The sequence below is a fragment of the Phycodurus eques genome, chromosome 6, assembly GCF_024500275.1.
Source record: "Phycodurus eques isolate BA_2022a chromosome 6, UOR_Pequ_1.1, whole genome shotgun sequence".
NCBI lineage: Eukaryota > Metazoa > Chordata > Actinopteri > Syngnathiformes > Syngnathidae > Phycodurus > Phycodurus eques.
Genome location: NC_084530.1, coordinates 18,864,171 through 18,886,204, shown reverse-complemented (window position 1 = coordinate 18,886,204; position 22,034 = coordinate 18,864,171). Strand labels below are relative to the sequence as shown.

Here is a 22,034-nt window from a genome sequence, read left to right as displayed (position 1 = left end):
TCTGTCAGGATAAAGCAGCGACACGAACCCTCTCTTCAGTGTTCATTTTCTTGACATCAATCGAACGTTTATGGCGTTTAATCGTCGTGACTGATTGCCTTTTGCACACGTAGGGACAATTCGCAATATGACGTGTTCCCGGGCACCACCAGAGAGCGCTAAAACTGCCTTACTGAAAGCGTAAACCTGTAAAAAATTTTGTGCTCACATTAAACGAATAGTAATTTGTAATCTTTATTATATTTGTATTTGTTGTAATGCGTAGTATATGTCAGTAAACGTTTGTTTAAAAACCCTTCAGACAAAGTTAAAGGGTGGCTGGGTCTTAGCGAGCGCGTGACCTCACGTGAGGACGTGCGCGTGCCCGAGATGCGCGTACGAGGCGTGACACCGCCTTGCGCGTACACGCGTTCCGCGGATAGGGAGCCATCCATCACGCGCACCTTTCGTCAGGGATGCAGGGATTTTTTTGTTGTTATTATTTTTTTTACAGATTAAATTAACTCCAAACCATATTAATACACAACAGCAACAAAATAGCGTGAAGAGCCGAGTTCAAGGGATTTGTCCGGAGCTTGAGCCAGTAGCGAGCCCGGGGAGGAGAGACCAAGCCAGGCGGAAGGTGGGGGGCGCCATGGAGGGGATGCAGGCGTACGGAGCCGGGAAAGCCGGTGGAGCCTTCGACCCGGTCACCTTCTTCCAGCAGCCTCAGACTATACTACGCATCGTGTCATGGGTGAGTTCGATATAAACATATCATACACTTTTTAATAGTAATTTCTCCCCATAAGTGGTCATTTTATCGTGAATTACTGACAGTGAAGGGCAGCAGTAAACAAACATGGCAGAATGGGAGAGTCCAATGGAGTCCATCCATGGAGCACTTCACACGAAAAGCAAATGTATCACATTTGTTGTAGTTTTAAATAAATTGTAAACTATAACTTTTGCATCGTTGTTCCCGAGTGGCCTAAAGATGCCACAAGATGGTGGCTAAGCACTCTTGGAATGGGCTATAATGACGCTCCCATCACATCAACATAGTTCTTTGGACCCAAGATGCCACGTGATTTCGCCCAAGCAATATTTTGTAATATTAGACATGGCTTTGGCCTGAGCACAAAAACAGCAAATAGGTGAGTTTTGCAGAGAATAATGGAGGATATTCGGCGAATAGCGAACAGCAGATTTGCATAAATTCACTGTATAACAATTCCAAGATGCTAAGATGAATGTTCAAATATGCCCCCTACTGGGTCCAATAGGACATCGGACACTTTAGTCCGAATAAGATTTTGTCAATAGCGAATCCCCCCCCCCCCAGAGTGTAAATGGTACAATCCCGGCTTTTCAATTTTATGTCATTTTCCATGCAGCGGGAAGTAGTCTGGTAGCTATGATTTGGACAGACCGACACAAATACTACTAAATATCACTTTACGATTTATTTTTCACTTTTCATGTTTTTGTCTCAATAGAAGCTTTCGCACATCCCTAGATTTAAAAATTGTACTTCCAAGTGGTGTTAACATCATACTCCACGAACCAGGAAGTGGCTTCTCATCATAACTAAGGCAAAATGTGTAATACAGTTTTTGTATTGGAACTAATTAGATCGTCTAGATTTTGTTTTGATGTAGAGATGTAGATTTATTTTCCTCCCCGCCCCAGAATCAAAAAGTGTCTGGTCCCTCCCTGCGTTCTTGGAGCTCATTCGATCATGTCGCAAATGTTTTTGTTTAATTTGTTGCTCACATGCACAAGGTCGTTGTTTTAGCGTCACAGCAAATTGTCAAGTAGCTTGCCTTTTGTTGATACATGTTTACATCAACTTTTTTTGTCTTAAAGACAGATTCAGTGTGTTTTGAGTCAATGCTGGAAAGAAAAGCTGAGTTGGTGAGTCATGTGACTGCTCGATGAGGCGTGAAGGATTATGAGCATGATGTGGTTATGTGCTCTTAGTCTGGTCTCTTTGAGTCCACTGTACAGTATTTCCTCTATCGTCACACTCATTGCTGACCAAAACAGCAGCATCTAGTGGAGCATATAAAGCCTTAACATATATTTTCTTTGGGTCTAATTTGTCATCTAATATTATTTTATTTATCGTCTAATATTTGGTGCTATTTCAATATATTTGGTATTTTTTATCTAGAGTAAAATACAATAATAATAGATGGAAAATACATAAATATTTATGAATATTTAATTTATTTATTTTTAATGTACTATTTATAAATGTTTAATGTATATATTTTTCATCTATCTTTTTTGTCTGCTGTATTTATTTAGTATTCCGTTTTTTTCTGGTGTATTATTTTAATTGTATTTAACATTTATGTATTTTTCATCAAATATTTATGTTTTTCTCTTATAATTTGCATTATTTTAAAATATATTTATATTTTGGTCCAATATTTTTTCAATATTTTTGTATTTTTCATCTACTATTTTTGTGTTTTTGTGTCCTATTCTTGTAATATTTTGTCTATTATTTATTATGTTTTGATCTACAATTCGTATTTTATTTGAAAATGTATTTTTCAACAAATATTTAGATTAATGCCTAATAAATTATAGTGTACTATTCAGCCTAACATGTTTGTATGTGTTTTTCTGTCTGTTATTTGTGTATTATTTTCTTATATGTTTGTATTTTTATGTAATATCGTATTTTTCATAATATTTGTGTATCTATCATCTAATATTTTGATAACTTGGTCTATTTTTTGAAATTATTGTCTACCACTTTTGTGTTTTTGGTGTAATATTTTTCTATAACTTAAACAAAAATTATTTTGTCTAATTTTTCACTATACTGTTGTATTTTTGTTTTAACATTTGTTCTATTATTTACTAATACTTTTGGTAGTTCTAAAATTATTTTTGTATGTTTTCCGCAGTGTGTCCATTTTTTCTTTATGTGTATTATCTCCAACATTTGTATATTTTCACAAAATGTTTGTCATATTTTAAGCAATTTTGTTTTCGCACCCGTTGCAAAACTACTGTTATTCTACGTTCTCTGCTTCAACTCCAATCAAAACGTGTGACATTGCTCTCATTTGTAATTTGTCGCAAGAAGAGGTTTTGGCGTATGAAACAGCACTATTCATTAACACAGGGCAAAATTGTTCTTTGTTGATAACTTTGGATGAATCTATCAGGCTGCACAACACCAGCAAAAAGCCTAGAATGAAGTTAAGTGAATGTCACCAGCATCCAGGTGTGGTTAACCCCCCTTCAATTGTCCCCAGAGAGAAAAGTAACCATACCAACAGCCCAAGCTGAAATGCGGGCATTATAATGTGTGTGCGTGAGTGAGTGTGCATTTGTGTGTTTGTGTGCGTGTTCTAACACACATTGTAGGGCATAAGTGTGTGTGCGTCTTTTAAAGCTCTCATTTTGTAAATACTGTATCAAAATATTAGAAATATTTCTCGGATTACCTCTTAAAGAAGTTATTATGTTTATTTTTTAATTTAAAACAGTTCCCATGTCTTAAATACAAATCTTCATCCAAATTCCCCAACGATCAAGAATAAAATGCACTTTTCAACCTCTTTTTCTAGCCTGGCTGAAATTAGCCTGTTTTGAGGGAGTGGTCCAGTCTCGTGCAAATGAGCCACTACTCACCCCGCCTCCCTCCAATACAGGGGTGTGCCTAAGTATCGAGTCTTACGGGATATAAAGGTTCCCAGGTGTCTTTATAACAGCCACTGCTCACCAGCCCCCTGTACTGCGGGGCCAAAACCAACTTTCGTTGCCATGACAATTTAGTATAGCAGATCTGTGCATGTGGTGCATCCGACAACACTGCAGCTCTGCCTACCTTTTAGCTTTGACATGAAAGTGTTTGTGTGTAGGTTGTCTCTCACTTGAAAATGGCTGATATTTGTCTTACAAGTGAATAAGAAGTCAACCACTGCTAACAGTAGGAATGGATGAGTACCGATACCAAATATTGGTGTTGGGCCGATGCTGGCCTGACTTCAAGGTATCGGATACTCGTGAAGGCTGCTAATACCGACCACCGATACGTAAGGCAAAAATATCTGACATCGAGTAAGTCCTCTTTGCCAGTAGTTGGCGCTACACTGTGGTGGTTTGACATATCGGCGAATCATCATGTGTGTCAGGAAAAAAAAAAGGTCTTTGTTTACAATTATCTGTCAATGTGGACATTTTATGTATCAAAAGTACTAGTGGTATTGGTACTCGGTATCAGTATGAGTACTCAAGAGTGAAAACTCATACTAGCATTGGTCTGAAAAAAAAAAGTGGTATCAAACATCCTTAGACTAGGGTTAGCATTAATGCTCGTGACTGTTAGCATGGGAGGTCGGCTGTAGAAAGCGGATGAAAGTAGCAACACAAAAGCAAACAGTGACGCAGAGCAACAACATTTTGTCAGCTGCATGCGAACCTTTGTTCGCACTCAAGTGTTGGAATTTAGCCACGCGACACTATTTGCATGTTTTTAGCCCGCACTAGTGTGTAGTGTTGCTAGCTGATAAATCATGTGCTTGAAACATGCAACCTGGTCTTTGGATGCTCCCATAGCTTTTTTTTAGTAGCATGTAGTAGCCCTCACGAGCTCACCACCTCGCTCATTGTATGACGTTAGGGTTTCAAGCCTTGTTTAGGGGTTTAAATGAGGCTTTCAAGGCAGGGCAGGTTTTTTAAATGAGGATTATGGTTTCAATTTAGGGTTTTAAACAAATGATTTCAAGCCAGGGTTAGGGTTTCAAGCCTGGATTGCAATTTCAACACAGGGTAGTTAGGGTTTGAAGTCTGGGTTATGGATTGAACAAGGGTTAATGTTTCAAATTAGGGTCGTTAGGTTAGGGTTTCAAATTAGCATTTCAAGACAGGGTTAGGGTTTCGAGTTGCAATTGCTAGTTCGGGTTTTAAGACTGGGGTACAGTTTCAACAAGGGGTTTCATGTGAGGGTTTCACATGAGGGTTACAAACCAGTCTTTGGGTTTCAAGTTTTGTATTAGGGTTTCTAGCCTAAGTTAAGGTTTCCACAAGGGTTAGGGTTTTAAATTATGGTTTCAAGCCAGGGTTCTGGTTTTGGTGATAGTTTCCAGGTACGTTTCCAGCCTGAGTTACGGTTTCAACAAGAGGTAGTGTTCTTAAATCGGTTTCAGGGTTTCAGATTATGATTTGAAACCAGGGTTAGGGTTTGAAGTTCGGGTTTCAAGCAAAGGTTAGGGTTTCAAGTTAGGCTTTCAAAATAACATTTTGCACAAGGGTTAGGGTTTCAAATTGAGGTTTCAACCAATGGTCAGGCTTTAAAATTAAGGTTATAATCCAGGGTTAGGGTTTCAAATTAGGTTTCGAAGCCAAGGTTAGTCGTTCAAGTTCGGGTTTCAGACAACGTTAGTTTTTGTAAGGGTTACTGGTTATGTGGTTATATGGCAGTGTGGGTAATCACACATTGTGTAACCACTCCAACTTTGCCACAAGCCGTATCATTTTGATGAGGTCATCACATTCTCACACAAACGCATTCATGCCGTGTGTGCTCGTGTTATAACACACGATTTACGTAGTATACAGTCAAGTGTGTGACAAGCGCCACCGCAGTCTAATACATCCTCAACGACCATCCACAATTGTGTCTGTGTGTGCGTGTGTGTCTGTGTCTGTGTGTGTGTGTGAGTGTGAGTGTGTGTTGCATTTGAATTAGGCAAATGACAAGCAAAAAGTGAATGAACACACATCTACCCCCTGTAACTCCAAGCAAAGGCTAGTATTTAAAATTTATGTTTCAAACCTGGGTTATGGTTTCAAGTTAGGGCTTCAAATTTGGTTCTCAAGCCCTGGTCAGGGTTTCAAGTTTGGTTTTTAATCAGGCTTTCAAATTAAGGTTTCGAGCCTTGGTTAGGCTGTCAAGCAAAGGCTGGGATTGCAAGTTAGTTTTTCAAATGACATTTTGAAGAAAATACTTGAGTTACAAATGAGTTTTTAAGAAATGGTTGGGGTTTGAAATTAGGTTTTTAAAAAAATGATTTGAGGTTCAAATTGAGGTTTCAAAATAAAATTAGGATTTATTATATTTATTATAGAATTAGGTTTTCGAGACACAGTCAGTGTTCCAAATTAAAGTCTGAATCAAAGTCGGGGTTCCAAGTTAGGGTTTCAAATTAGAGTTTCAATCTAGGGGTAGGCCATCAAATTAGCTGTTCACGGCTTGGTTAGGGTTTCAAGCAAAAGTTGGCCTTTGATGTTAGGGCTTCAAACTACAGTTTCAAAACAGGATTAGGGTTTCAAGTCAAGATTAGGGTTTTAAAAAAATTAACTAACACATCCACCCGCCTGACAGTAACAAGACTCGAGGCCCACATGTGCTCCTCCAACAGACCTTCCTTTCATCCTTGATGGGAGTCTTGTGATTGTTTTTGCTTGTTTTTCATGTAGTTGGTCCGGTATGAAGGAATGAAAGGACTAATGTGACCACGCCAACATTGACTATAAAACATCACATGCTCGGTCAGCTTAGCGCAAACCAGGAATGCGTCGGGTTGGTTTCGTGCAAATGCAGTGAGGACGTTAGGTTTTCATAGTTCTTCTTTATTTCAGACCCACTGGGATGAGAAAGAGAGAGAAAAAGCACTCCTTTTTCTCTCCGTGCTAAGGGGGGCTTGACCGATACATGGGAGTGATTGAGACAATCATCAACTTTCATGATTTCAGTTACTTTAATCATAGAAGATTCCAGCCATTTGTAGTCATACCATCTACGATTGAGGTAGCGATCCTGCTGTCCAACTTTCATGGCCGGATAAAGCCAGAGGCCACCTTGGTTCATCAACAGGTGACTGACTGCCTTAAATCAGAGGGCCAGTCACCTGCTGTATGTCTGTGTCAGCAGTGCAGCTACCGGGCGCTGTAGAGCACCTGGCAGCGATGGACTGCTCTGGTGCACCTTCAGGACCTGGCTCATTTTTGAATCTCCCTCTTCTTTTTTGTCCCCCTGAGGGACTGGGTTTTCATTTTCATTTTCTACCTGCACACTCTTTTCAACAAAATATTTTTTTCTCCATCACAAAATGAGCCATTGCTGCAACGGACTGAAGGCTAGCCAGCCTTACCTAAACGTGCGAGTAAATCTAAGACTCCCTGTTTCTACTAGGTGGTTAATTAGTATGTTACCAATCCCACAACTTGTACCACATGCATTTAAAATCAAAGACAAACCATTCATATACATAGAGAGAAAAGAAAAGAAAATTAGACCGAATTCCGCCCTGACGGACACCATTGATCACATGGAAGGGAATGTTACACTTCCCCATCTCACACTCATTGTCTGATGTGAGTACCAATAAATCCAGATTCTAATTAAATAGCTAGGGAACCTGCTTTTATACAATGTTTTAAATAATTTGTCATGATTAACATGATGACATGCTTTAGAAGCATCAATGAAGCACATATTATTTGTATTGTTTAGGATTATATGTGTAGAATTACCTATTTTCTCACAGCATTATGCAAGGGTGGTGCGTGGATAAAAGAGGGAGGTGTTAAATTTTGGTGCGGTCACATAATTGCCCCGTGTATCCATTTGTATCATCTTCCAGGAACCAGGAAGTAGCTGCTAATGCGTCATTCAGGAAAGCTAGGAAGTTATATCTTTACAAAGGCAGTCAGTGTTAGGGTTTCCAGACATGCTTTGGGGATTTCATAGTTGGCTTTCAAGCCTGGGTTTGGGTTTAAAATGAGGCGGTGGGGTTCAATCCAGCATTTGAAGCCAAGGTTCGGGTTTCAAGTCAGGGTTAGGGTTTAAAGTTATGGTTTTAAGCCTGGGCTAAGGTTTTAAACAAGGGATATGGTTTCAAGAAAAGGTAGGGTTTCAATCCTTGGTTAGTGTTTAGAGAAATGATTTTGAGCAATGATTTTGAACAAGTGTTTGGGCTTCAAATTAGGACTTAAAGTATCAAGCCACGAGTAGGGTTTCAAGTTACCATTTCAAGCCTGAGTCAAGGTTTTGAAGAAGGAATAGGGTTTCACATCTGAGGGTTACGGTCAGGACAGGGTTTCAAGCCTTGGTTAGGTTTTTTTAGCAGTTATTTTCAAACAAAGTTTAGGGTTTCAAGTTATGGTTGGGATTTCAAATTAGGGTTTCAAGCCTTGGTTAGGTTTTTTTTAGCAGTTATTTTCAAACAAAGTTTAGGGTTTCAAGTTATGGTTGGGATTTCAAATTAGGGTTTCAAGCCTTGGTTAGGTTTTTTTTAGCAGTTATTTTCAAACAAAGTTTAGGGTTTCAAGTTATGGTTGGGATTTCAAATTAGCCTTGTTTAAGGTTTCAAACAAGGATTAAGGTTTCAAGAGTTTCAATCCAAATTTATGGTTAGGATTTCTAATTCAGGTTTCAAGCCTTGGTAAAGATTTTAAACGATGGTTGGTGTTTCAAGCAAAGGTTAGGATTTCAAGCTTAGGTAAGTCATGGTTTCAAACAAGTTAGGGTTTCAAATTAGGATTTTAAGCCTTTAGTAGGGTTTTTAGTTAGGGATTCAAATTAGGGTTTCAAACCTTGGTTCGGGTTTTAAATTAGGGTTTCAAACGAAGGTTAGGGTTTCAGGCCAAGGTTAGGATTTAAAATTAAGCTCTAAAAGACAGTATTAGGGTTTAAAATTATGGTTAAATAAAGTTTTCAGTTTCAAACCAGAGTGAGGCTTTTAAATTAGTGTTTCAAGACAGGATTCAGATTTCAAACAAAGGCTATGGTTTCAAATTAGGGTTTTAAGCAAAAGTTAGGGATTCAAGTCTGGCTTTGGTTTTCAAATAAGGTTTGAAGCCAAGGTTAGGGTTTCATATAAGGCACATGAAGGCGTGTCTCCAGAGGACGTCTGCCGTCCTCATGCGGGACAAGAAAGTAAGTCATTCGATCTGCCCTCGTGACCATGTGACTCCAAATACAATTGCCAGCCACAAGATGTTGGATGGCGCTGGGTGAGGTGGGGAGTTCTTAAAGTAGGTCACGCCACAATCAATCCTCGTGCGTTTTTGTGCCCGCCGTGTCATCGGACCACAACCGGGAGTAGCAAAAGGAGGAGAATGAACATCACCTCCGCATTCATTCGAGTTCCCTCGTTGACTTGAGCGAGGAAATCAAAGTATGTCACATGATCCAACCAGAAGCAGTGAGAGCACACACACGAGGAGAAGAAACAAGACATTTCTTGCTGGGGAAAACACTTGACTCTGTTCATACAGGTGGCCACGCAGTCAGTATCATACTCGGCAGGCAGGGTTTTCAGCCTGGGTTTCAAATCAGGATTTAAATCAAAGGTTAGTGTTTCTAGCTAGATTTAGATTGTCAGGCAAAATTTAGGGTTTCTAATTAGGGTTTCAAGACAAGTTTACGCTTTCAAGGCAAGGGCTAGGATTTCGAATTAGGCTCTAAAGACAGGTTGACTGTTTCAAGTTAGGGCTTTTTAGAGTTTTTAGTTTCTAGCAAAATTTAGGTTACAAATGAGGGTTTCAAGATTTTGTTAGGGTTTCAAACAAAAGTAGAATTTCAAATGTGTGTTGTAAAACAGAGTTAGGTTTTCAAGTTAGGGATTAAAACAAAGGTTAGGGAGTCAAATGTGGGTTTCAAGTCAGGTTTAAGCTTTTCTATAAAGGTTTTGGTTCTAAATGAGGCTTTCAAAGCTTGATTAGGGTTTCAAGTCTTGGTTGGGGTTTTAAATTAGGTCAAAATAGGGTTAGGGTGTCAAATTAGAGTTTAGAGTTTCAAATGTGGGTTTCAACATACGTTTGGAATCTCAGGCAAAGGTTTGGGTTTCAAATTAGGGTTTCAAGGCAAGGTGACTGTTTGAAGTTAGGGTTTTAATCCAGTGTTAGAATTTTTAGCAAAGTTCAGGTGTCAAATGAGGCCTCCAAAGCTTGGTAAAGGTTTCAACAAGTCTTGGGTAGTGTGTCATCCCTTGGTTAGGATTTAAATTAGGGTTTCAAACCAGGATTAGGTATTAAAGCCTTTGTCAGGGTATCAAATTACAGTTTCAATACAGGGTTAGGGTTTCAAACAAAGGGTAGCATTTCATATTTGTGTTTTAAAACAGTTAGGGATTAAATCAAAGGTTAGGGAGTAAAATGTGAGTTTCAAGTCAGCTTTTTGCTTTCAAGGCATGTTAGGGTTTCAAGTCTTGGGTAGGGTTTGGAATTAGGTTTTCAAACCAGGGTTTGAGTTGCAAGTCTCAGTCAGGGTTTTAAATTAGGGTATCGAGACAGGGTGAGGGTTTCAAACAAATGTTAGCATTTCAAATTTGGATTTTAAATCAGGTCTAGTGCTTCAAATTAGGGTTTCAAATTAGGGTTTAAAAGCAAAGGTTACAATTAGGATTCCAAGCAAGGTGGAAGGGTACATAAAGAGGTTGGACTAGAGAAGTGTTTTGTCTTGATTGGTGGATAGATCCCTATACAGATCCAGCTGTACTCTTTCTACATAATCCATGTTTACTATTATCATATATTCTACATGTTTGTGAGTGTGTGTTGATGCATGTGAGGAGGACGTGTGAGTGTCCAGTAATGAGGGATACGATGATGGCGGGCGGCGGTGATGACGAAAGCGCTGCTCTATAAATAGCGCGGCCTCCGCTGCCCGCCAGCCAATCGCTTCCTCGCCTCGCCTTCATCTCCTCGTCTTCGTCGCCCCATAATGGAAAAGGTTGCAGGTGATTGTCCTCTAGTGAAGACAAAGGGAGGGAGGGAGACGAGGAAATATCACAAACTTTGATTAGCTTTCACACCCAACACCCCTGAATATGAAATCCTTACCCTGGCTCAGAATGCTAATTGAATCGCTGCTTTTGAAACACCGTCCCTTGCTCTAAACCCTAATCATGTCTTGAACTCTTAATTCGAAGCCATGAACCTTTTAAAAATATATATCAAAAGAAAACTAAACACTGGCCCTGTCTTGAAACCCCAAATGTTTTTTGTTTGTTTGTTTGTTTGTTTTTTTCATCCAATGCCCAAGCTTGGAATCCCAAACCTTTTTTGAAACCCAAATTTAAAACCCCCAAAATGTTTTTAAACCTTAATCCTTTTTTGAAACTGTAGTCTTGGCTGGTTTGTAATCCCTAATCCTGTTTTTAAATAATGATTGAAAACACTAACCCCTTTTTAAAACCCTAACCTTGTCTTGAAACCCTAATTTGAAACCCCAAACCTCGTTTGTGCTGGAGCCTATCCCAGCAATCTTTGGGCGAGAGGTGGGGTACACCCTGAACTGGTCGCCAGCCTATCGCAGGAAACCGTACTTCAAAACCATAATTCTGTGTTGGATATTTTTATTTTGAAACCATAACCCATCTTTGAAATCCTAACCCTGTCTTGAAACCCAAATTTAAAACCCTAACCCTAGCTTTAAACCCTATTTTGAAATTCTAACTCTGTCTTGAAATCCTAATTTGAAACCCTAAATATAATTTGAAACCACAATCCTGGGTTTAAACTCTAATTAGAAACCCTAACCCAGGGGTGTCAAACTCATTTTTGTCACAGGCCACATTGGTTTCCCTCAGAGGGTCGGTATACTGTGAAACCATATAAATGTTTAATTAGCTCATGATATGTTTACATATATGGTTTTTAAATTCATCTTCTGAGGTTTTTGGTAACAAACAAACAAATGCTTTTGCAGTAGCTCAACATTTATTACATGACAATTTGGGTGATTTGCTTTTTGCGGGCCACATAAAGTGATGTGGCTGGCCGGCCGGATCTGGCCTCCAGGTCTTGAGTTTGATAGCCGTGCCTAACATTTTGTTTGAAACCGTAATCATAAATTGGAATCTGAATTTGTAACCCTAAACCTTATTTGAAGCCCTAATTTGAAGTCATAAACCTTTTTGGAAATCCTAACCCTCGTTTAAAACATGAACCTTTTTTGAAACCCAAATCCTGGTTTGAAACCCTACTTTGCAACATAAACTATGGTTTGGACCCCTAATTTGAAGCCCTAACCCATGTTTGAAATCATACCCTGGCTAGAAAACACTAATCGTGGCTTGGAACCTTAATTAGAAAACCTAACACTTGTTTGAAACCATAATCCTGGTTTGAAACCCTATTTAGAACCTCTTTGTTGGAAACCGGAAACCTGGATAAGAATCTGAATTTGAAACCTTAACCCTTGCTTGAAGCCTGAATATTAAACCATAAACCTTTTTTGAAACCTTGACCCTATCTTGAAACCCTAATTTAAAACCAAATGCTTGTTAATTAACCTTAGTGTGCCAACCCATATTTGAAACTGCAATGCTGGCTTGAAACCTTTGCGTGGAACCCTAATTGGAAACACTTAGTCTAGTTTGAAACTAAATTTTAAACTGGAACCTTTGCTTGCAACCCTACCTTGAAACCGTAACCATAGTTACATTGTAATTGACATGCTGAATGCTCGTGGCTATATCATGTTTTGTCTCTATATGATCTCATACATTGTGTAGATTCTCATTCGTTGTAAGGAGGAAACAAAGCATAAAATGTTGTTTGTGTTGTGTAATTGTATAAACTCATGAAATGAATTGCGGCATGACTCAACACAAACTTATTTGTGTTGTGTGTCTTCCTTTTGTGTCTATGTCACTGATATCTCTCTCTCACACACACACACACACACACACATACACACACACGCACGCACGCACGCACGCACACACACACACACACGGACCAGCTAAGTGTTTCCAAACCACACTACGTGGACTAAAGTGTTGGGGCACTTGGCTATTCTGTCTAACCTTTGTTTGAAGCCCGACTTTATAACCCCCAACCCAGGCTTGAAATGTTAATCTGACACTTTAGTTAGAACTCCCACCCAAGTTTGAATCGTTAATTTCACACTTTAGTTGGAAAACATCAACCCTTAATTTGAAACCCTTATCCTGTCTTGAAACCATACACCCAGCCTTAATAACCTAATTTGAATTTCTAACCCTGTCTTGAAACCCTACTATTAAACATTAACCCTGGCTTGAAACCCTAATTTGAAACACTTACCCTGTCTTGAAACCCCACTTTGTAATCCTAACCCCTGTTTGAAACCCTAACAGGGGCTCAGACTCCAAATTTTAAATCCCAACCCCATCTTCAAACACTACTATTAACCACTAACCCTGGCTTGAACCCCTAATTTGAAACTCCTGTTGTCTTGAAACCCTGCTTTGTAACCCTAACCTTTCATTGAAACCCTAACCCAGGCTCAAACTCATACAGTATGTTGAAATCCTAACCTTGTCTTGAAACCCTACTATAAAACACTTAACATCAGCAAAACTCCAACCCTGTCTTGAAACCCTACTATTAAACACTAGCCCTGCCTTGAACCTTAACCCTTGTTTGAACCCCTAACCATGTCTTAAAATTCTACTATTAAACATTAACCCTTGCTTGAAAGCCTAATTTAAAACCCTAATCCTTTTTTGAAAAACTAACCAGTGACAGTTCTGGGGGGTGGGGGGCAGTGGCTCCCTCACATTGTGCTCCCCCCCCCCATGAATGGATTTTGATGTACCAACAAAGTTTATGTGAAAAACCCTTGGCTCCAGTAAGGCAACCCCTCTGAAATCAGTCCAGAACCGCCACTGAACCTAACCCAGGCTAGAAAACCTAAATCAACCATCTGAGGGCCTATCTTAGTAACCGTCTCCTCTTCCTCTCATGCAGCTCTTCTCCATTGTCATCTTCGGCTGCATTGCCAACGAGGGCTACATAAACAGACCCAACGAGGTGCAAGAGTACTGCATCTTCAACCAGAACCAGAATGCCTGCAACTACGGCATCTTCATGGGCTCCATGGCCTTCTTGTGCTGCGTGGCCTTCATGGCCCTGGACGTCTACTTCCCGCAGATCAGCAGCGTCAAGGACCGCAAGAAAGCGGTGCTGGCTGACATCGGCGTGTCAGGTAAGCAGCCCATTTAGGCAGCAGATATACTGAATATACTCATTCTATCGATGTATCGATTTATAGTCCTATAATCCAACTGAATCAATATGTGCTCTGCAAATTTTCCTTCCGGATGTAAATATATCGATTTAAATCATTTCAAAACGTAATCAATCGATACTAGGAAATAACGCATTGGATTTATGCACGGCAGACTTTATATGGAGGTGTGTATGTGTTGTATTTATAAGAAAAACGCTTGTAATTCCTTCTACTGAGTTTTAATGTTTTTTAAACATTTGTAATGAGATTAAAGATGTCCGTCTGTCTGGTGGATGGCAGAGTAGAAAAAGTAGTAGGTAAATTATCAATGAGGATGTGTGTGTGTGTGTGTGTGTGTGTGTGTGTGTGTGTGTGTGTGTGTGTGTGTGTGTGTGTGTGTGTGTGTGTGTGTGTGTGTGTGTGAGTGACACACGGCAACCCGCTGTGTACTTTGAAACCTTTCAGGCTGGTTAGCTTAGCTTAGCTTGCTAGCTGCTAACAACAATAGCAGAATACGAGGAAGGAAAACTCAGATGGAGAACCAGCGACAACGTCAACTACTTGATGCTGTTTTAGGCTTATGTTTGTGATACAAAGAGCAGGTTTGTTTATTTATTTAGCTCTCTACGTATTCTTAACGCTATTGTTAAATGATTTTCCTCGTGAAAACCTCACAGTGCTTCGTTTCCAGCCATTACTATTTGACTGTTTCGAACAAGGACTCTCAAACTTTGGGTTCAGTTAGGTAGGGATTCCTTACAGTGGAGACATGTTTCCAAGGATGCATCATAATTCTAACACCTCTTTTTGTGGAAGAAAATTGCCCAATAAGTAAAATAGTTGAAATATATAAATATAAATGTATAAATAATAAGTTGCTGTTTTCCCCTTTGTTTTACTGCAAAGCAATCAAACAACTTTTAGGAAGCAGACTCATAGTTCATTAGAAAACACATACAGTATGGTACACAATAAGACACATAAAGGAAAGTACATCAGGAAAATCTTTATATTTTATGAGCATAATTAGTTTTCACTCCATTCCCTGACAAGAAACAACAGGAATCTTAAGAAATTTTCGCCTGCACTGTCCGGTATGCAGGTATTTATTTCAGAGTCACACTGAATGAATTTTTGGCTTAAGAGTTACTGAATCGATTTCCAGGGACTGAATCGTTTCAGATTATATCATTCTAAATGAACCAATATCATCCTTGAATCAAATCTGCAATCCCACAAATCGAATTGTTGCTAAAATGTATCGTTACACCCTTATTCAACAGTCTACAGACACATAGAGAATGACATCATAAGAAAGCACCATGGTGACAGTCAGTCCTACAGATGAAAACTTGTTTTTAGTCTTCTTTGTATGTTTAGTCTTTATGTCTTTATGTTTATGTCTTTGTTTTTTGTTTTTTCCTCTTTGTATCTTTTCGATCTTTACTGCACCCTGTTTCGGCAGCAAATTCATTGTTGTAGTATTCTGACAAATATGAGGATGTAATGTGATAGAAGCCTAGTGACAGTCTTACAGATAAAACAAATGTTTAGTCCTCTTTGTATTGTTTCAATCTCTCTGCAGCCCATTAAGGAAGCAAATTCATTGGGACGAATAAGAGGATATCATGTGATAGCCTTGTGACAGTCAGTCCTCCAGATGGAAACACATTTTTAATCCTCTGTTTCGTTATGATCGCTACTGCAGCCCGTTTAGGTAGAAAATACATTGAGGCCTACTGACACATATTGTATGAACATGTCGTGAAAAATGAAAACAAATTTTTCATCATCTCTGTATGTTTCTTTGCTATCTGTACTGCAGCCCATTTATGCCGCAGATACATTGGGTAGCCTACTGAGAAATAAGAGTTTGTGAAAGCCGCCTTGTGGGAGTTAATTCTGCAGATGAAAAGACATTTTTAGTCTCTACTGAAACCTGTTTAGCATTTAGCAGTATGTAAACTCATGTGAAATCAACCCTGGGATAGTCAGTCCTACAGATTAATATTTTTTTTATTTGCACCCTACATGTTTCCTTTAAATTTGTGGTGCAGCACGGTTAGCCAGCAACTACACTGGGCAGCTTACTGAAAAGGTATGATCATGTCAACATGTGAAAGCAGCCTTGTGACACTTAATCCTGCAGATGGAAACTAATTCCCCCCCCCCATTCAATTTCTACCGCAGCCTGTTCACGTAACTAATACATTGTTCATACGCAAACTTGTAGTACTTCCTGTTCTCTGACCATGTCACTTTCTGTCAGCAGCCTTCTGGTCCTTCATGTGGTTTGTGGGTTTCTGCTTCCTGGCTAATCAGTGGCAGGCAACTGACCAGGACGACGACCCACTAAGGGAGCGTGGGGACGCCGCCCGAGCCGCCATCACCTTCGCCTTCTTCTCCATCTTCACTTGGGTATGCGCCACATGTTTCAGTTGACTTTTTTTGCATTGTGGTCCACTGTAGTGACGCCAGAGCAACTTTCACATCAAAGACTGGGGCACATAGAGGAAAGCAACTTTTGAATACATACCCACTGTCGTGACTGATGCACATAATTTGACTTTAGGTATCCGCCTGGAGGTGGAAGGGGGGGGTCATCCTAAGGGGGTTTAGGGGGTATCAACAGACATCCCCCTATACATTTTCCCAGGCAAGGATTGTTTAGAGACGCCCAAAACTTTCGACTGGTGATTTTGATCAGGGCACAGGCAGACAGATACCCGCAGACATTTTAATGTTTTTACATTTTAAAGGGAATGAGAGGAGCTGCTTTGATTGGTGGCAACTGAAGTGGGCTGTAAACACTCCCACAGTGGTGCAGCCCACCCAAACTTAAAATGCGCCGGCTTGTGCTCGTCTACGAAATTACCAACATCGGTCTAACCAGCTCTGGCACAGACTTGCGCCGATTGTATAGAATTAAACAGCTCAGCTGTAGTGACTGTCACATGCACAACAGCTTTTGAAAACCTTTCCACTGTAGTGACTGATGCACATCTATAGCATCAACGACTCATACAAACCTCAATTCTAATGAAGTTGGAACATTGTGCAAAACGTTAAGAAAAACAGAATACAAAGTTGTTTTTTTGCAAATTTGATGCCTGCAACATGTTGCAAGAAAGCTAGGACAGGGCCATGTTTACCAGAATGTTACATCGCCTATGGCACACCTGTGCAATAATCATGCTGTCGAATCAGCATCTTGATATGCCACACCTGTGAGGTGGGATGGATTATCTCGACAAAGGAGAAATGCTCACTAACACAGATTTAGACAGATTTGTGAACAATATTTGAGGGAAATGGCCTTTTGTGTATGTAGAAAAGGTTTTAGATCTTGGAGTCCAGCTCACAAAAAATGGGAGCAAAAACAAAAGTGTTTGCTTTTATATTTTTGTTCAGTGTATGTCTGTGTGTGACTTGCATGTTGTTCCGACAGGGTGCCCAGGCTTTGTTCTCCATGGAGAAGTTTAAGAATGTGTCCTTTGAAGAGGAATACACCAAGCTGTTCCCACCTCAGCCTCATCAACCGCTTGTCTGATGCTTTTTTTTTTATTAGATAATTCAGCATTTTCCAAAGCTTAAAACATAATATTTTGGTTTTCAATAAAATGACTATGTGAAGCTTTACACTTTATCCCTTTCATAATTTTATTACATGAAGCTGAATGTGAATTACACTTTTTTCCCCAAAAAGACAAGCTTGGCTTCTAATTTCCATTTAGATTACATCTCATTGTTATTACTGGTCGAATGTATTGTATGGAGAAAAGTACTGGGACATTCAATCAAGTCGTCAATCAGAGTTGGTTGAATTCTATTATGCACGGTGGTGGTTATCATCAATAACTGGCGAGTTGGAACATTGCATTAATTATATGAAGTGCAATAACAAGTGTCCTGCGCATTCTTTTAGTATTATTTCTAGTTGTTGTACTTATTTCTATTGTGCAAGGTAGTGGTTACCATGAATAACAGGTGTACTAATCTTGTGACACGTACATTGCCTGCTTACTTGTGCCTATACGTGTTGTGGAGTTTTTCCTTTTTTTTTTTTTTGACTGTGGATGATTTCTCATTATTGTGTTTATTTCTATTGTGCAAAGAGGCGGTTATCACGAATAACTGGTGAGAGGAGCCATCAAATTTATTATAGGACACATGCATACATTGCCCATGCATACGCTGCAATATTCCTAGTTGTTGTGTTTATTTCTATTGTGCTGGGTGGCGGTTATCAAAATGACACATTAATCACATTACACATATTTTGCATGTTCACTTGTTCCTGTGTAGGCGTGGACTTTTTTTCTTTTTTGAGTGTGGATGATTTGTAGTCGTTTAGTTAATTTCCATTGTGCAAGTTTGTGATTATCATGAATAACTGGCAAGAAGGATAATTGCATAATCGTATGGCATATACATTCCGTCCCTGACCAAGCATGCCATGTACGATTTCTAGTTGTCAAGTTTATTTCTGTTGTGAAAGGTGGAAATTATCATGACTATCTGGCGAGAGGAACAAGCGCATAATCACATGACACATGCAATCTGTGCCTGACCAAGCGTGCATGGCCATTTTTTTTCTTTGTGTGTATATGATTTCTAGTTGTTTTTACTTTATATTATGCAAGGTGCCGAACTGGCAAGGAACGATTGCATTGCAATGACTGTTTTATGTTATGTATTACACATACTAGCCAAATGCACCAGACACGATTTCCCTCACGTTTCGCTTCCTGTAGCTGTCCCAATACTTTAGTCCCATACTGCGTATGATTGACGTGGTGGTGTTCTCATTGGCAAAAAGGTGAGACAATTTGTGAAATGTTATGCACTGCAATGCTGCGGCTTTTCAATAATGTATCACTCATTCCTACGCCGGTGCAGCCTGAAGATGCTGAGCTGGTCAAAAAGCTTCTCTGTTGTAACTCACCTGCTGTCAATGACTAACAACAAATCAACTTTTCTAGCTCTTTTAGCCAACTAATCAATGTTTTCCTTCTTCTCTCCTTTTAACACACCATCTTCTTATTCCATCACTACTGCTTTGCATCTTCTCTTCCATCAACCCCTCCCACCACCCATCGCTTGGCCTCCCCCAGGCGGCACAGGCCTTCCTGGGCTTCCAGAGGTACAAGCTGGGGGCCGACTCGGCCCTCTTCTCGCAGGAGTACACGGACCCCAGCCAGGATGCGGCGGCAGGTAGTGGACCCTACACCTCCTTTGGCGGTGACAACCTGGAGAGCCCGCCGAGCGGAGGGGGAGGAGGAGGTGGCGGGCAGGCAGGAGACGACGTTTTTGATGGTACCACCGGATACCAGCGTCAGGACTACTGATAGCTAGCTGAGCTAGACAGGAAATGGGCTGACTTTGGTGGCATCTTATTTTAGATTCACTTTCTGTTTAAATAAAGTACAGCAGGACCTTTGAAGTCCAACTCAATCACTGGTAGATGTTTATTTTGTTGGGATCTAGAAAGAAAGGGAGTCTGGATCAGTTTGTGTTCACGTTGCAAACTGGTTCAAAAGAGGATTGCATACTTTTTGCTAGTCCTTTAAAGTCTGATGGGGCCTCAAGTCAGTCCAACTGAAATAAAAGGTGAAGTTAATATGGACTACGCTTGTGTTCACATTGCTAAATGGTTTTAAAGAGGATTCAGTTTGTTTTTTATTTACGTATGCATTTTAGGTCTGATAACGCCTTAAGTAAATCCTGGTTTCAAATAAGCTCTGGTTCTTTTTCTTGGTCCAGATCTGATAGGCCCTCGGGTAAATCCAATACCAATTCAAGGCAAATTAAAATTGGACCACTTTTGCATGCACATTGTGAATTAGTTTGAAAGAGGAACCTGTTCTTTTTTTCTTTGGTTTCAGGTCTGATAATTGCCTGAAGTCAATCCAATGGCAATACCAGGGTTAAGGTTAACAGACCACTTTGTGTTCACATTGCAAATTGGTTTGAAAAAGGATCCAGTTCTATTTGCTTGACATTTAAGGTGTGGGAGGACCTCACATCAATGCTTGTTTCAGAGAGGATCTGGTTCTTTTACTGATCCATTTCAGCTCTAACTGGGCCTCAAGTCATTCACTTTCTGTTTACATTGCAAATTGGTTTGGAAGTGGATCACATTGTTTAAACTGGTCCATTTGTTCCTGTCTTATGGGGCCTCAATTCAATACACTGGAAGTGGAAATACCATCATGGACCAAAAAAAGAAGTGCATCCTCTTTCGAAACAATTTGTAGAGCACAAACTGGTCCAGATTCACATTACATTGTATTTCCAGTGTATTGACTTGGGGAGGCACGGTGGACGACTGGTTAGCACATCTGCCTCACAGTTCTGAGGACCCGGGTACAAATCTGGCCTCGCCTGTGTGGAGTTTTCATGTCCCTGTGCCTGCGTGGGTTTTGTCTGGGTAGTCCGGTTTCCTCCCACATCCCAAAAACATGCATGGTAGGTTAATTGAAGACTCTAAATTGCCTGTTGGTGTGAATGTGAGTGTGAATGGTTGGTTGTTTATATGTGCCCTGCGATTGGCTGGTGACCAGTTCAAGGTGTACCCCACCTCTCTCCCGAAGATAGCTGGGATAGGCTCCAGCACGCCCACGACCCACGTGAGGATAAGCGGTTTGGAAAATGAATGGATGACTTGGGGCACCATCATGCATGGACAAGAAGGATAGCTTTATCCTCTTTCACATCAAATTTGCAATGTGAACGAAAAGCAGTCCCGATTCAAATTGACTTAGGATTGCCATAAGATTGACTTTAGGGCTTATCAGGCTTCATCAGACCTGAAATGGACCAGTTCAAAGACCCGGATCCTCTTTCAAAGCAGTTCCCAATGTGAACACAGTGGTCCAGAGTCACTTTGCTGTGTATTACCATTGGTTTGACTTGAGGCTTCATCCGGACTGAAATTGATCAGTTAACAGAGCTGGGTCCTTTTTCAAACCAATTTGCAATGTCAACACAAGTGGGCAAGATTTACTTTGCCTTGGATTGCCATTTTATTGACGTAAGGCCCCATCAGACCTGAAAAAGCACTTGATCCACCTTCAAACCAATTCTTAATGTGAACACAAACTTGTCTAAATTTCTTTTTCTGTTGTTTCACTTTTTGGCCCACTTTATAAGCGGATTGAGTTCATTTAAAATACTATATGTTAAAATACCTATCTTACTTGGTCCCCACCAAAACAAATAAAACCTCACAAAAACTTATATATATATATATATATATATATATATATATATATATATATAAAATACTTAACTCACTCAACACAAACCGACTTAAACATGAACAGCCTAAGTATGAAACTACATTGCTGCATTTTAAACAAAATATATAAAAAGTGTAAAAAACAAAAAAAAAACAGTTAAGTATATTAATGTTTGAAATTATACTTATTATTTATATTTTAGGGAATTCTGGTATCAGGAAATAAAAACATGGAAAATTGACAATGTTTTTGGTGATCTATATGCCTCAACCTTTTCTGTTGCTTGAGGAGATGTTTTTATTTTGGGATAATAATAATAAGAGTAAAAATATGTGACCAAACTATCAAAGTATATACACATACATACGTGTACTTGATACTGTGCAAGTGTATAGCCGTAGACATGCGTGATGTTGCCTGTCGAATATACTAAAACAAGAAAACGTATCTATTTGAAAAGGTATACATGTATGTTTTGGATGTTGTTGCTTTCAAACAATGAGAATAAAGACAGAAGAGAAGCTGGTGTGTGATGTATTTATTTTATCAATCCATCCATTTTCTACACCGCTTATCCTCACTCGGGTCGGGGGTATGCTGGAGCTTATCCCAGCTAACTGCGGGTGAGAGGCGGGGTACACCCTGAACTGGTTGCGAACCAATCGCAGAACACATAGAAACAAACAACCATTCACACCTATTTTAGAGTCCTCATGCATGTTTTGGGGGTGTGGGAGGAAACCGGAGTACACGGAGAAACAAACATGCAGGGACAGGGAGAAAATGCAAACTCCACACAGTGGTGGCTGGATTTGAACTCGGGTCCTCAGAACTGTGAGGTA

At 39.8% G+C, this 22,034-nt stretch overlaps 1 protein-coding gene across 2 annotated transcripts; it reads left to right on the top strand.

Annotated features, from left to right (window-relative positions):
• Window positions 1-394: 394 nt before the first annotated feature.
• LOC133403520 (synaptogyrin-1-like) lies at window positions 395-21,705 on the top strand. Of its 2 annotated transcripts, none has more exons than XM_061678422.1 (4): window positions 395-736; window positions 13,690-13,927; window positions 16,224-16,369; window positions 19,066-21,705. In XM_061678422.1, exons 1-4 carry the CDS (start codon window positions 635-637, stop codon window positions 19,297-19,299), a joined length of 720 nt encoding a protein of 239 aa, XP_061534406.1. In that variant the 5' UTR covers window positions 395-634; the 3' UTR covers window positions 19,300-21,705. The 2 variants fall into 2 exon arrangements, with proteins under 2 accessions (XP_061534406.1, XP_061534405.1); XM_061678421.1 differs by lacking the exon at window positions 19,066-21,705 and adding an exon at window positions 17,400-17,913 and having other exon boundaries at window positions 553-736.
• The last annotated feature ends 329 nt before the right edge of the window (window positions 21,706-22,034 follow it).